Genomic DNA, 16364 nt, shown 5'->3' with positions numbered 1-16364 from the left:
AACACCTGCCATGCTAAGCCAATGGAGAAACCCAGAATCGAGCTGATACATTTAACAAATTGGGTATTTATTCACAGTAATCGGGGAAACGAGGGAAGCACGTAAGGGCAGAGTTATCACGACTAATAGAGAATGCAAATTTACACACATGCACTTAAACAATTCCTACTTACAGATGGGCCCACAAAACAGATGCACACCCAAAAGAAACGGACCCAAAATGGTCTTTATTATCCCTTCAGCTCGGAGGGAAGTCGAGCTGAGGGACGAGGACATGGCAGGCTAGCTGGCTGCGAGCGCGCAGCTCGACGTCCGCACCTTCCCGGAGCACCAGTCGGCCGAGAACGGACCAGGGCAGCCAGACGCAGACCACGCCAGCCACGAGACGAGCCGAGAACCAGAGCACGCCAGCGACGAGATGCCTTTTTCCCAGCCTCGAGAGTGCGGTTTTAAAGGGCGCGAAGTCTTCCTCTCCGTGCTCGAGCAGATCCACCCGATTATTTGCTCTCCGTTCCTTTTATCGCTCTCAGGCGCGGTCCGCTCAGGCGTGGCCTGCTCTCGGGCGCGGTCCACTCAGGTGTGGTCCGCTCTCATTGGGTGGGACACGTCGCATTCCCTTATTTGGCGCGCTGCCAAGCGAACCGGTTCATGGCCATATTTGGGAATGGAATTCCATCCCCGAACGAATTCCGAACACGCCCGCATACCAGCGAGCGCGCGGAGAATGCTCGGAGCAGAGGGTTGTCGCTGTGAGAGCGAAGATGGCGTTGTTGTTGTAGTTGTAGATGTAGTAGCCGTAGTTGTGAGTGATGTAAAAATCCTAACTATCAAAATAACTCACAGCGCACGTACATTTATTCACCCATTAAATGAGGGACGGGGACCCTAACTAAAAAACACATACTTACCGATATAACTCTTCTATAGGACCTGTATGTTGAGTGCTCATGGCTTCCTGATTCGTAACAATATGACATCATAGGTCACATGTTTTGGCAGTGTGTGTATATATATATATATATATATATATATATATATATATATATATATATATATATATATATATATATATATATATATATATATATATATATATATATGTATTGGCTTTGCCCTAAAACCAATAAAAACCTTCTCCTCCAGAAGGGATGGACAGATCGAGGGGGAAACTTCACACAAATGTTCCCCAAGGGCATGAGTGTACAAGTTTATTCAGTAATAATTGATAGGTCACATGGTTTGGTAGTCATATTGGAGTTACCCTCTCTCTATCGAGTGCAGCCTGTGGCTGCTGGTTGCATCATTGCTTGGGACGCAGCTATGCCGCTGATGCAGTGTCCCCCTTACCAGTACACTGGTGCTCATTTTGCCGACCTCAGAAGGATGACAGGCTGAGTCAACCTCCTGGTGTATTTAATTCAGCGGCCAACGGGGCTTGAACTCAGGACCCTCGGATCCCAAGCCGCCACCCTCACCACTAAGCCAACACCAGGCTTGGATTTACCCTAAAACCAATTTTTTTAAATCTTCTTCTCTAGAATGGCTGGATAGATCGAGAGGAAGCTTCACACAAATGTTCCCCAAGTCTTGTGGATACCAGAGCATTCACGAATAATTGATAGGTCACATGGTCTGGCAGCCATATTGGATTGAGCAAAAATCTTTCACAAAAATAATTAACTTCAATGAACGTGAAACTTCACAATTATGATCTCGTAGTAATGGGGAATATATCTTTTAAATTTCAATCTGATCTGATGCATGGTCTGGCAGCCAGAATTATTGAATTTTTTTTTAGTTTTTTATTTTATTTACTTTGTTCTTAAGGCCTACTTGGCTGTGCCTGGATGGACTTTTGATGGGAGAGCAGTAAGTCGCAGCTGAAATAAAAATCCTATCCAGGTTCCTCCTGATGACTTCATCTTTGCTTTGTTTAGGTTCCTTCTGATGACTCCAATGCAGTACTGTTCCTCTTTGGTGTTCCATTTGATTTGAATCGAATTGATTTTCATCCCATTCTAAATTCAATTGAATAATAGTAAACGTCATGGGTCAGGGTCAAGTGTCTGATGAAAGCGGGGTTGAATCAAAGTGGGACGTCTTGGTACCCGGTCATAACTTCCAGCAGTTATAAAGTGGCACTTCTAATTATATTACGTAACACACCAGTATACAAACACCACACAAAACATGTCGTGGTCAGGGTCTGCAATCTCTGATTGCTCTTTTTCTTGTTATCCCCGCCTTGTTCCGTCCGTCCGTCCGTCCGTCACATTTCGTTTCCGGAGCTTAACTACAAATCCCCTCAAGATATATTTACGAAATTTGGTACACATATCAAGCAAGTGGTGAACTGGTGCCTTTTGATATTTAGAGATTTCCCCCAAAAAAATTTCTGTCACTTTCCATGGAAACAAGTTGGGTATCAAGAAATAATTGATTGAGGTTAACCTTTGTTTTCAAAGCATAGATGCAAAACTATTAACTATTTCTTTATGAAATTTGGTACACACATCAAGAATAAATTGAACTGGTGCTTTTTGCTACTTGTCCTCATTTACTATGGTGGGGGATATCAAAGACTTTGTCTTCAACGGATGCTAGTTATAATTATTATGGGCTGACGGGATGGCGAGAGGTACGCACACTCGCCTCTTGGCTGTCTTGCCTGGGTTCGAATCTTGACCCAGCTATAAACTGTCATCCCAGTGTTTCACAGGCAGGGTGACTCAACAGTTTTTGTGCTGTCCCTCGGATGGATGTTCAAACTGACATATCATGTCTGTCAGCCTGAGTTGGTAGACGGTAAAGATCCCACGGCGTCCTTTGCGAAGAGTAGGCGAGTTATCGTCGGCACGCTGAACAAATGATAAATTCCTGCCCTAACCAGCAGAGGGCATAGCATCAGTGGCACAGCCGTGCCCTCAGCCAACGATGCTCCCCCGCAGCCTTGTGCTGCTTTTGAAGAAGGAGAAGAATAGAGTGGTGTTGTTACCTCTGCCACCGAAGATGAAGGAGGTTATGTTTTCACCCCTCTGTTGGTCTGTTTGTCTGTTTGTGTGCAGGATATCTCAAAATTTTGAGGACGGATCCGGATGAAGTTTGGTGGGCAGGTTGGGTGTGTGACCAAGACGAACTGATTAGATTTTGGTGAAGATCTGGATCCGGCTACTATAATTCTTTTTATGAGCTTGTTCACCATTGAGAGAGAGGGCCAAAAACGATATATAGCACGATATCTCAAAAAGTTGTGAGTGATTCGGACGAAACTTGGTGGGTGTGTGACAAGAACGAAATGATCCGAATCCGGATCTGGATACAATAATTATTTAATCTTTAAAGTGATTCCTCACCATTGAGAGATGGAGCAGTTAAGGCCTTGTTGGGTGGTGGAGCAGTTATAGCCTCGTTGGGTGGTGGAACGGTTATAGCCTGGTTGGGTGGTGGAGCGGTTAAAGCCTTTTTTGGTGGTGGAACGGTTATAGCCTCGTTGGGTGGTGGAGCGGTTAAAGCCTCATTGGGTGGTGGAGCAGTTAAAGCCTGGTTGCGTGGTGGAGCGGTTAAATCCTCGTTGGGTCGTGGAGCGGTTAAAGCCTCGTTGGGTGGTGGAGCAGTTAAAGCCTCGTTGGGTGGTGGAGCGGTTATAGCCTCGTTGGGTGGTGGAACGGTTATAGCCTTCTTGGGTGGTGGAACGGTTATAGCCTCGTTGGGTGGTGGAGCGGTTATAGCCTGGTTGGGTGGTGGAGCGGTTAAAGCCTTCTTGGGTGGTGGAACGGTTATAGCCTCGTTGGGTGGTGGAGCGGTTAAAGCCTTTTTGGGTGGTGGAGAGTGAAAAGATTGCCAAAGTGGCCCTTTGTGACTGTTTTAGTAGAATGTTTTGTTGTATGAGTTGCTCTGTGGTTATAATCAAAAGGTTGTTGAGCAGTCTCCATGTTTGAAAAATCCACCCTCTTCAGTTCCTCATGTCCACATACAATACTTCATATTCCTTGTAGCCATGCCTGTTTACCTGCCTTTCTATTCCCACGATTCATGTTCATGTCAGTCACCACTGTTCATACAGTTTAATCCAGAGGACAAGTCCAACAACCATCACAATACGCACCATTGTTTGGAAATCACAGTCAACTGCTGCCCTTCGGTGGATCACTGCATCATCAGCAGCACGTGTACAGGTGTGTACATTGTGCCAATCCTTATTGTGCCCCTTCAAACTGTTTGTTTGTTTTAACTGTTTATCTTCTGTGGAAGCAGCTTTGTGCCTGTTTACGGTTTTAAACTGTATTTGCTGAGTGTGTCACCTTGAAATATTATTTGTAGGGGAGGAGAGAGGAGGCATGGGGATGGATTGGGGGGGGGGGGGGGGTTCTCCCTCAACTATTTTAGACAAGAGAATTGCTGTGATTCAACAAAACGTTCTGTGTGATGGCAACTGACAATGAGGCAGTTTAAGGACAGAGATAAGTATCTTTTGAGATGTGGAAAGCAACGGAAGAGAGAAATCTACCTCCTGAATGTGAAAGTTGTTTGAGCGTGTGGGTGGGAGGCTTTGTTTTGAAGCAGTAGTTGTTCTGCTGTCAGACGAATGCAAGTTACATGAATGTCTCGGTGGGGTGGGGGGGAGGCAACATATTGTGGTAACATCTGGGCCCGCGGTACGAGGAATGGAAAGGAACACAGCAACAGACCCAAACTAGGCCACTAAGAGCACACGGCCTGGATCAGGATGCACGAGCACTCCCGGAGGCACTTGATGAGACTCAGAGGTGCATGACATCAACAAATTAACCCCGACAATGAACAAAACTGTAAAACAAGGCTATTCTGTATTTGCTGTCTTCAGCTTTCAGACTGCCTTGCTGAGCAGAAAAGATGGCTTCATGTTTGTTTATTGACCGAGCATTCAGGTCTCCCATAAGTCGTTTTCTGATTGCACACAACAGGTATTGTGAAGGATTTGCATCGTGGATGAGCATTGGAAAGATTTGTTGTGCCGTAGCCCGGAAAGAATTTTTGTTTCGCGCCTCGGCGAAAAGTTATTGGTTCATGAGCGGTTGTTCACAAATATGCCGGTTGATCTGCGCTTCAACGATTCTCGCTTCTTGTTCCCCAGTGGGCTCTGCGGTTTGCGTAAGCGGTCACGGAGCTTGCCCAACGATCAGGCACTGTACCATCAGCGACTGTGAAAACGTGGGCTTGTACATCACAGACCATGCGCAGGTAAGGCCAAGATCATTGTGCCGCTCCTTCACACATTCTATTTCCCAATTTTGTTAACCCCTTACATGGCAGGAACATACTACGGTGCCTTGCATGCGAACCATTGCACCGTGGCACCGTCTGTGCAATTCCATTTCGAGATGGTGTCGTGACCTCATTCGAGTTGGTTAATTGTATGGCGTGTATTGTGGAGATGCATTTATTATGGCACGTGAAATTATCATAAAATAATTACCCTGCAGCAAATGTTCTTGCAGTTGGGGATGCCACCGAGTGGTTTACTTGTAAGAATAAGTGCATCGGTCTATGGATTGAAATAAGTGGCTGCAGATTCTTTCTTTGAAGGATTTACGCATTCCAGGTGGAAGACTTGCATATAATTTTAGTTGGGGATTATACTTTTTTTTGTTTGTTTTTGTTTGTTTGTTTTTACACTTCAGGACTGTTCTACTTAACTCTCCACCGCCGCTGATATTAATTTAGCCTGGGAATTCTTCCCCAGAAACCTCTCTTTTATGCACAGATTCATCCCATCTCGTCTTCAGTAATCTTACCCATCAAAACACTCATGGTTCTCTGAATCCTGTGGTGAGGCTGTTGCTTTAAAACAACTTGCATTCTCCTCTTGGAAGGCAAATCAGACCGAAGACAACCTCGTATCATTCCACAAAGCCCGCAACAAGTGAGTGTCTACTCTCAGCAGAGCCATAAAACAACATCTGTCCAATCTCAAGAATGAGGTTTCAAACTTGTCTCCCTCTTCGAAAACCTGGTGGTGCCTTGACAAGCCTGTCTCTGGTGTATGCTCCCCTTCCAACGACTTATGAGAGAAGGCCAAATGCCTCAATTCTGTGTTTGCTTTAAAATAATGTGTCCCTAACACCTCCCTCTCTGTACCCATCCTTCCCAGTCATACCCAATTGCTCCTGAATTATGTCTTTTACACCTGAAAAGGGGGGGGAAAAGTTTCTAGCAGCCCTCGGCTCTGACTCTGCAATTGGACCGGACGGTATCAGCTCACATGTCCTAAAAAACCTGCTCTGCTGCTCTTGCACTTTGTCTCTCTCTGCCCTTTTCACCCTGTGATTTACTATCGGGCATCTTCAATCTGCTTGGAAATCAGCCCACATCACAGCATTACATAAATACGGATCCCCTTAACTGCAGACCAATTAGCTTACTTCCAATCAGCAAGGCCATGGAATCCATCATCGCAGTTGACTCATGATCATTCCTTTTTCTCCAACAGCCTCATGTCAGATCATCAATTCCGATTCAGATCTTGTCTCACTACCTTGGACATGCTGCTTTTACTCACCCAACAATAATGAGGCCCTCAGTATCAGACATGAGATCTGTGCAATCTCTGAACATATAGTGCCTATAGAAAGTGCACACCCTCTTTTAAAATTTTCACCTCTTGTTGCCTTATCGCCTGCAATTAAATTGCATTACATCAGACTTTTCTCAGCTTTAATTACAGATCGTAACCCGCAAGTTACAAGTGGAAAAACGAATTCTACAAATTTAAGAAAATTGATAAAAAATACAAAACTAGAATATCTTGGTTGGATAAGTGTTTAACTCCCTCCCCCCCCCCCTCCCCCCGATTTAACCCTTTGAACCCTGGCGGTCGGTTGTGGGGAAGGTGTTAGAGACATTAATTAAGGACCAGATGAGGAACCATTTCAATAAATTATTTTTCAAGGTAGTCAATAATTATAATTAAAGATTGAAATAATAAAGATTATAATTAAAGGCAGTCAGCATGGGTTTACCAAAGGTAGTTACTGTCAAACAAATCTTTTAGAGTTCTATGAAGCAGTGGCTGATTGGGTGGATGAGGGAAAGGCAGTGGACATCACATATCTACACTTTAAGAAGGCGTTTGATAAGGCACCACATCGGAGGTTGTAAGCCAAAGTGAGGGCTTGTGGAGTGGCTGGTCAGGTAGCTAATTGGATTGCAAACTGGCTTCGTGATAGGAAGCAAAGAGTGGCTGTGAATGGGAGGATGTCTTGCTGGGAGGATGTAAGTAGTGGGGTACTTCAAGGATTAGTACTCTGACCATTACTATTCATTATTTCCATAAATGATTTGGATAATGGGGTGAAGAGAAGGTTTCCAAATTTGCAGATGACACAAAGCTTGGCGGTAAGGTGGATAGCAGAGGGGGTGGTGATCCGATTCAGGAAAGTATTGATACTTGCAAAGATTTGGTAAAACATTGGCAGATGTAATTTAACCTGAGCAAGTGTAAGGTGTTGGTGATGGGAAAGAACAATGAAAATAGAGATTACATGATATATGAGAGGTAAGCAGGCAGCACAGTGCCAGCCAGGTATAGGTAGAGCAAATAGGGTTTTAGGTTGTATTCGGAGGGGCATCATTTATAAATCAAAAGAAGTGGTGTTAACATTGTAGAGGAACATCTCGAATATTGTGTGCAGTTTTGGTCACCACAACTCAGGAAGGACATAGATGCCACAGAGAGGGTTCAGCGCAGGGCTACGAGATTGATTCCGGGCCTAGCTAGATTTAGTTATGAGGAGCGGCTGAAGGAGACAGGGTTTTATACACTGGAAAGGAGGCGGTTACGAGGAGATATGATAAAGATGTTTAATGTGGGGATTTTTATAGATGCGTTGTGGTGGTTGTAGAAATGATGTAGGGTTGGGGTTCGAGTCTGGCAAAGGTCTGAGGTGATGTGTCATTGGAGAATGGCATGAAGTTTGAATGAGGCCTTGGCGGCGTATGCTAATGAGCTGTTTGCGTGTGTGCACGAGGGAGAGGTTGTATGCAGCAAAGTAAAAGATGGGGATAAAGACCTACCTGAAGACCTACTCAATGCATATAACCCATAAACCCACTGCACATAAGGGTGGGGCTGTCAAAGACGAATAATAATTAAATAACTGTCTCAGGACCGCTATATATTGTGTGCCATTGCCTCGGGGGATGCCCTCTTCGCAGAACCTCAACAATATGGATAACTAGAACAGCACTCGCTCGAGTGCATACCTCTGCCAGGCTGAACAGTTTATGTTTTGTATCCCACTGATAGGCCCGATCTGCATCCAGACCTTAACCAAAATCGGCTTGTTCTTGTCACCTAACCAACTCTTCCACCTAGTTTTGTCATAATCCATCCACAACTTTTTGAAATATCACGCTGTATATTGGTTTTAGCCCTGTTGCTTAATGCTAAAGAATCGCTTCGGCCAAAGAAAATTCTCTGATACGGATCTGTACTCGGATCTTCACCAAAATTGAATCGACTCTTCCTTGTCACACACTCAACCACTCCACCAAATTTCGTTTGAATCTGTCCACAACTTTTTGAGATATCCTGTTCACAGACAAAGAATTCAACGGGTGAAAACATATCCTCCGTCCACCTTTGACATTGGTTCAGGTCCTGATCCAGACCCGGCACATCAGTGGGATACAAAACATAAACTGTTCAGCCTGGTGGAGGTATGTGCTCCACCGAGTGTCGTTCTAGTTTCACATTATTATTATTATTATTATTATTATTATTATTATAATTATTATTATTACAACAGGGGATTCGTCCATCAAAGGTTTTAATTTTGGTCAGTTAAGTTTGATGTGAAAGTAGCAAGGTGCAATTTCAAAATTACTTTCAGTTTAGTTTTGCACTATTTTTTTTTTTATGAACAGTTTATAAGTGTAGCTTGAAACTTTAGTTTTTGGAGTAGCTTGTACCTTTAGCTCTTGACCTTCTCAAAGTAACTTCCCTGACACTGGATGTTCGTGATTTTCAAGACCTAGTGAGCATCTTTGCTTTCCCAATATAATGTGATTTGATTTCTCAATTTCTCATCCATATTGAAATCTATCCCTGAGAAACATTCTGTGATGTTGACTTCACACATGCATCCTTGCACAACTGTTTTGAGAGCTGATGTTTCAGTTTGGTTGTTCCATGACAGTAGTAGGTGTTCATCTGTTTTCTCTTATTTATTTATTTACTTATTTATTTATTTATTTATTTATTTCTCTCAGGGAACCTATGAGGACAATGACATTTCCAACAACGCGTTGGCTGGCATCTGGGTGAAGAACCACGCCAACCCTATCGTTCGACGCAACCATATACACCACGGTCGTGATGTTGGAGTGTTCACTTTCGACCACGGCATGGTGTGTAACACTGTTTCGATTGACATTTCATTATGAAGTGAGTGTGGTGGAATAAAAAGCTTGGGTTGTTTGAGGTGGGGTTGTCGGAAGGGGAGGGGATGGGTGTGCTATTTTCTCTACTCAGCCGAGAATCGTTCCTACACTTTAGTCCAATTACCATCCAAGCAAACTTATTTCTACAACGAAGGGTTAATGCCTGAAAAAGTCAGCTTCTTCTTGCTTCACACCATGGTTAGCATCCTGCTGATTATATCCATTGTACTACTTGTTCGCTGAACCCACATAGTCATCGACCTGATTCTGTCACCTACCCATGTAAAGAGTACAACAAGCAAGTTTGAAAGTTCTTTAAATAATACCTAATTCAGTCTTATTTGTGACACCCTATTGACCTTGCACACTATTGAGTTCACCCCGTTTATTGTGCCTGCCTGGTTGTGTGCATGACAGGGATATTTTGAGAGTTGTAACATCCACCGGAATCGCATAGCAGGGTTCGAGGTGAAGGCGTACGCAAACCCTACGGTCGTGCGCTGTGAAATACACCATGGGCACACCGGTGGGATCTATGTGCACGAGAAAGGACGGGGCCAGTTCATTGACAACAAGATATACGCAAATAACTTTGCCGGAGTTTGGGTTACTTCAAATAGCGACCCCACCATCAGGTGCTTCATGAGTCAAGATGGCATCTTGAATCACAGTACTTCATTTGATTACATCATAATTTATTTTGTGTGCCTTCGGTTACAAGCAAACTGGTTTAAAAAGATTTTTACAGGAAGGTTAACCAGCAAGTGCCTGTGATTTCTCCCCCCCCCACCCCCAACTTCCCCAGGGGAAATGCCATCTTTAATGGACATCAGGGTGGTGTGTACATCTTTGGAGATGGCAGAGGCCTGATTGAAGGAAATGACATTTACGGTACTACAGTGTAGTGAAGTATAGTTCTTATTTCTCTATTCTTATATTCTTGATGGGTGAAAGTTAATGGTGACTCACTCATTACTCCCTCTCCTCCTCCCCCACCCCCACCCCCACCTTTTTGTTTCCCGGATACTTAGGAAACGCTCTGGCTGGCATTCAGATAAGGACAAACAGTTGTCCTATCGTTCGTCATAATAAGATCCATGACGGACAACATGGAGGCATTTATGTGGTAAGGAAGGTTAGGGTCAGCGTGACCGCTCGTTACCACTTTACTTTGTTTTAATCTGACTGTCTTTCTTTCCTCTTACTCCAAACCTCCACATTTGGAGGAAATGTCGTTCAAATCACGAACAATGTTTCATCTGTCCAGGAAAGTCTTTTTCTGTCTTTTGATAAATATTCTGTAAATATCCTCAGATCAATTCTGTCTCTGCTGCGTGTAATGTAAATTGACAACAAGATATATGCCTCACCAAAATCCTCTTTATCTCTTTGCTGATGACTCCACCCCCCGCTGTACCACCTGTCATCCCTCAAACCGGGAAGCAGCAGCTTCTGCAGATCTGGATAAAATCACAAGCTGGTCCAACACATGGAACATGTCTTTCAATCCTGACAAATTTCACTCTCACAATGTCTTTCCAAAAGGACCGTTTAGAACCCCCTACCCCCCTTCCCCCGCCAATTTACTTTCTCAACAATGCTCTGGAAGAAGTCCTTTCATTCATGTTTCTGGATCTCACTATCTGCCATGATCTTTCCTGCGAAAGCCACATTTCCAACCTGGTCTCCAAAGCCAGTCGCCGATTGGGAATCCTCCATCATGCAAAATCCTTCCTCGGCCCACCTGAGCTCCTGACCACGTTCAAGGCTTTTGGCCGCAGCCTGATGGAGAACTGCTCTCCCCTCTGGGCTGGTACTCCTGCCTCCCACCTTTCTCGGCTTCACGCTGTGGAAACTAAGGCATTTCGGATCATTGGTATCTCCCGCGGTGAGGCTGATTCTTTGGGGCTTTCACTCTCTCACCGCAGGCAGGTCTGTGGTCTTTCTCTCTTCTACCGTCTCCTCTCCGGTCTCGCCCCTCCCCCCCCCCCCCCGCTCTGTCTGCGATATGTCCGCCCCCATATTTCCGCAGGGCGCTCAAGGTCCGCCAGCAACCCCCTCCTGGTAAAACTACCAAAATCACTGCTCACCTTCACTCTTTCATTCCTCTTTTTCCCCACCTTTGGAATGAACTCCCTCACTCTCTTCAATCCCATTCTTCCCTCCAGACCTTCAAAACAGCCGTTCATCACCACCTCTTATCTTCCCCCATCCAAAACCTCGATTTTTTCTACCCCCGTTAATCCACCCCAAAACCACCTCCTTCAAATTCCTTGCTTGCCTTCCTGAAAGTCCCTGAAATGTCCATCTTGTATACCCCATGTTCCCCACCCCATCCCTCTCCCTTCCACAGATCTCCTAATGTCTCTCTTCCCCACTGTTTTGTGATTCCCTCTCCCGCCCCTCTTGTCTCATGCCCCCCTTGCTGTGCGTTGTGTGTTCGCTCTCATACGAGCCTCGACAAGGTCCACTAATTTTTTTTTTTTTTTAAATGTGATAACATGATGTCATTGCCATCGAACGGTTTCTACTTCCGCCAGCTGACACGATTGTCATACCGTTGCCATTCTTCATGATGTGATGCAGTTTCCTAATGGCTTCTCATCATCCTTCCTCACCACTTCCAAGGTGGCTGCCCCTCATGCCGCGACTCTATTCAGATGTCATGACAACCATGTCACAAATATTCATTGAAAAGACTCATGCTTAAGCTTGAGGTTTGGCACATGTTTTTTATTTGTGTTTTGGTGTCTTATCACTCATTCCCCACACCGTCTTCTCAACTCCACTCAGCATGAAAAAGGACAGGGTGTGATTGAGGAGAACGAGGTCTACAGCAACACACTAGCAGGTGTCTGGGTAACCACGGGAAGCACGCCTGTTTTGCGGAGAAACCGGATACACAGCGGGAAACAGGTGCATGATTGGTTACTCTTGCACCTGCATGACCACTGGGTCAGATTATTATTTTTTTTTCGGTGTTTGGGGGGAAAGGAGGCTGATATGGAGTGGGGAGCAGGGAGGGTTGGTTGGCAAAGCCTTCCATATTATGCAAAGACAATTTATTTTGTAATTAAACTTGATAACCTGTTTATTTGCCTTTTGTTTACTAATGCCTGCTATTCATGAAAAAGTCATAAATACAAGACTTGTGCCCATTGGTAGATTTACTTTGACTTATGAGATTGTGTTAATTTTTATGATTATGGGAAAGAGTTTGGGTGTGGTTAAATTGAGAAAGTTAAAAAAAAAAGATGAGAAAATGGAGGAAAATGGGGGAGGGGGGAGAAGAAATGTGGGAGGCATGGGAACAGAAGAGAAAGGTTTGTGAGGATAAAGGAGTAAGGAGGGGATGGGAATGAGTACTTAAGGACTCGGTGAAGTTGGGGTGGGGGTGTCATAATAATCTGCCATAGTTGTATATTTAATAAATAAATGGCCCATTGTCAGTTGGGGTTGGGTGTGTCAGGGGAAACCTTTTCCACGACACCACTGACAACACGTTTTTTTCGAGGTTCATTTGAATTGATAAATTTCGAAAATTTCTCAATTTTTACTTTTGGTTTTCCACATAATTTTTAATTTTTTTCAATTCCAAATGACACGTCTAAAAAGTACATTAATATCCTTTGATATCCTTTCCTACATGCACAATACCTTCTGTGAACATTAGATGGTGAAGAACAATGCCATAGATACTTGGTAGGACATTGTTGGTATTTCCGCATGGCGTGCCCACGTCCTGGCCTTGCCTATCCAGCAGGTAAACCTCGTGGATTGGCCTGAATCCAGAGTTGAATCCCATACATCACGTGTCCTTGTAACTCATGTAAAAGTACACTGATGTCACCGAATGCCTTTGTCCTTGACGTGGTTTGTGTGTACTTTACTCCATGAGCCTCAGATCAATGTAGAAATGAAGTTCCTCGCACACCTTGAGATACCTCTGATGAGGATTTCTCAAGTGTCCGTGAAGTTGCATCTCGGGTGCAAATGACCTTTGGTCTTTGCGGATTTTTAAAGCTGGATTATCTGACTTGCGCGTCCCGTATTATATCCAGCCTTCTTTGACTTTTCTGATTTCCACGAATTATATTTTAAAGTGGAAATGAAACGACCATCTCGCTTGTATTGTCAGGTCGGCGTGTACTTCTATGACAATGGACATGGAATGCTCGAAGACAACGACATCTACAACCACATGTACTCTGGAGTGCAAATCAGGTAATTGTACCTTTGTATAAAATAAGCCAAAGCACAAGCGTGTTCCCCCATCCATTCCCTCCCTTTCATCCCGCCGTTACCGTATCCCCATTGTGTTACAAAGACAACCCATTCCCTTTTTAACAAGGAAAGAACTTGCTCTGCAAATGGAGTGATCTATTTCGTTCATCTGTTCTTAATATATGACAAGTCTGGATTAGGAATATCCATGATTATTTCTGCTTTGGCTTTTATTTATTTATTCATTTACTTATTTAATTTTCTGCCCTGTCTTGTTACTTTTTTCTCATGTTCAAGAAAATAGAAGCTTCAATTCTCCACTAGCTCGGTAACAAACAGGATTCCCTGGGTGTGCTCTGCCTTTCAAAGGAATTAGCCACTGTGGCTAATCCAGGTTTAGAATGATTAGCCACAGGAGAAAGGAAATAGCCACATATTTTATTCAAAAGTTTTTTTTTAGCAATATGAAATAATAAGTTAATTTTAAGGTGGATGTGTGAGTTTGATGGGTGAGGTTGGTTGGATGAGTGAGTTGGATTGTTCAGATTGGTTGGATGAGTGAGTTTGACGTGTGAGATTGGTTGAATGAACGACCATCAGGGGAGGTGGTGATTGTGAGGGATGGTGGTGATGGTGTGTGTGTGTGTGTGTGTGTGTGTGTGTGTGTGTGTGTGTGTGTGTGTGTGTGTGTGTGTGTGTGTGTGTGTGTGTGTGTGTGTGTGTGTGTTATGGTTGTTGTGCCTTTAGTAGGTGGTAGTGGGGGATGGGGTGGTTGTGGACCAGGATTAGACCAACCTCATGCCAGTCAAACTCTCATCCAATCAATCTCACCCAACAACTTCACTCATCCAACCAATCTCACACATCAAACTCACTCATACAACCAATCTCACCCATCAACGTCACTCATCCAACCAACCAAAGTCACCCATCAAACTCACTCATCCAAACAAACTCTCTCATCCAAACAAACTCGTACTACTACTGATTGTGTCAAAACTCACCTGGCAACCACTGACCCAACGAAGCATGTAGCGCCGAGTCGCGCCAAATCATGCCGAATCATTCAGGAAAAAAAATTAAAATAAAATTTTGAGACAAGAATCATGGGAATCATGTGTAATTTCGGTCGATTTTTAGGTCATCTCTATCATCTCAGTATAGATGACCTAATAATAACCATCTCGAAGTCTGTCCAGCCATCCGTACGTCCGTCCGTCCGTCCAACGTCCGTCCTTCCGTCCACAATCAAACCGAGTGGAGACAAATAACCAATAGTGGAATGGATAGAGGTCGATGAGACATGCACAACAATATAACTTTCAAGGTCGTCCAAGGTCGAGGTCAAGGTCACGAGGCTGTCAAAGTTGCGAAAATCATCGATTTCAAATCGTATCTCCTCCCTCATTTATCAAGAGAGATCAAATGTTATTAGTGATTCAGATACTATGGACTATTATCTAGAACAACACGAGCCATTTTTTTTGAAATTTGCTCTCGTTCCGATTTTATAGCCCTTCAAACTTCGCTCTGATTCCCCGTATGGGCCGTTCATAAAGTACATACAAAAATAAAAGTATTAAATTAAGAACCGGAACTCTCCGAGACAAATATTACATTTGAAGCTTTTGTCAGATTTAACTGAAACAATGGAACACAAGTTTATATGCACACTTACTTTCATTTATGACATTAATATTGTCTTGAATGTCAATTTGTACTTTTATTTTCATAAATGACGTGCTGTGATATTAAAAGAAAAAGGTAAATTACACCGCGAGGGACTGCATCGTCATGACTTACAAACATCGGTTCATAAGGAACTGCTGGCTTTGCAAGCGATTAGCGATGTATGAGGGGGGTGGGTGGGTGGTCACTAGCCTGCATACAGAGGGGGGTGGGTGGTTTTGAAACCCGGAAGTAGAGCGTACGTACTTTATGAACTGCCCCTATTCCAGTCTGGCACAGAGTTACTTTCGACCTCTGGTAGAGATGACCGGCACTCCCGCTCGGGGGTATTTTTTTAACTAGAAACTAGTTTAAGACTACTAAAGTTAGTATATATAAGCTTGTACGAAATCACGCGTGAATCCCGTAATCAAAACATACAAAATGGCGGCCGTCTCTGCCGTCTCAACGAAGGTTGAATTCTGTGCTAAAATCACCCAAAATTCGTCTAAAACTGGTAAAAAAAAAAAAAAAAGAACCCACTAAAACATGGATTAGCCACAGTGGCTAATGGGTGGTTTAAAATATTAGCCACAGGTAAGGGGGATTCGCCCTGTGGTGACGTGACGAGCGGCAGCGCACACCCAGATTCCTAATTATCTTGATTTTAACAACTTGCTCGAAACTCGCCACTTCTCATTTTTTCAAAATACAATACAGAGGTCAAGGCTCATTGAATAACTGAACAACAAAGGATAAATGGGCATAATTATTTTGACATTGCATTGTCTGATTGAAGCAGGCAGCAATATGCTGCTTTGCGGATCGACAAAATCAACATCGAACAGGGATTTCTTGTCATGGAATTTGCAGAAGACGACCCAGCTCAAACGTGTGGCCAAAGATGGCGAACAGAGCCTCGGTCTTGGGGCTCCACACTCCAACGCATCTCTCTGGGCCTTGACCCCTGGCATCTTGAGACTTTATTTTCGAACATGTCACTCGATTATTTTGGAACCGTTCCTGTCTTCACATGGAGCTCTCTTCCAAAT

The 16364-nt window shown here is 43.9% G+C and overlaps 1 protein-coding gene across 4 annotated transcripts in view; it reads left to right on the top strand.

The window, feature by feature from the left end:
- FBXO11 (F-box protein 11) overlaps positions 1–16364 on the top strand; it is a 95422-nt gene that overhangs the window by 55286 nt on the left and 23772 nt on the right. For 3 of the 4 annotated variants that reach the window (XM_085889748.1, XM_085889747.1, XM_085889750.1), the window contains 8 exons: positions 4046–4175; positions 5114–5220; positions 9250–9387; positions 9838–10055; positions 10226–10311; positions 10452–10546; positions 12214–12336; positions 13559–13644. In XM_085889748.1, coding sequence (XP_085745874.1) covers positions 4046–4175; positions 5114–5220; positions 9250–9387; positions 9838–10055; positions 10226–10311; positions 10452–10546; positions 12214–12336; positions 13559–13644 — 983 coding nt within the window. The remainder of the gene's footprint in view (positions 1–4045; positions 4176–5113; positions 5221–9249; positions 9388–9837; positions 10056–10225; positions 10312–10451; positions 10547–12213; positions 12337–13558; positions 13645–16364) is intronic. The other variant, XM_085889749.1, reaches the window with a different exon arrangement.

Source organism: Eptatretus burgeri, chromosome 7 (assembly GCF_056783735.1).
Source record: "Eptatretus burgeri isolate ZD-2024b chromosome 7, Ebu_testis_v1, whole genome shotgun sequence".
NCBI classification, from domain to species: domain Eukaryota; kingdom Metazoa; phylum Chordata; class Myxini; order Myxiniformes; family Myxinidae; genus Eptatretus; species Eptatretus burgeri.
The sequence above is the reverse complement of the archived record's forward strand: the minus strand, read 5'-3'. Positions and strand labels throughout refer to the sequence as shown.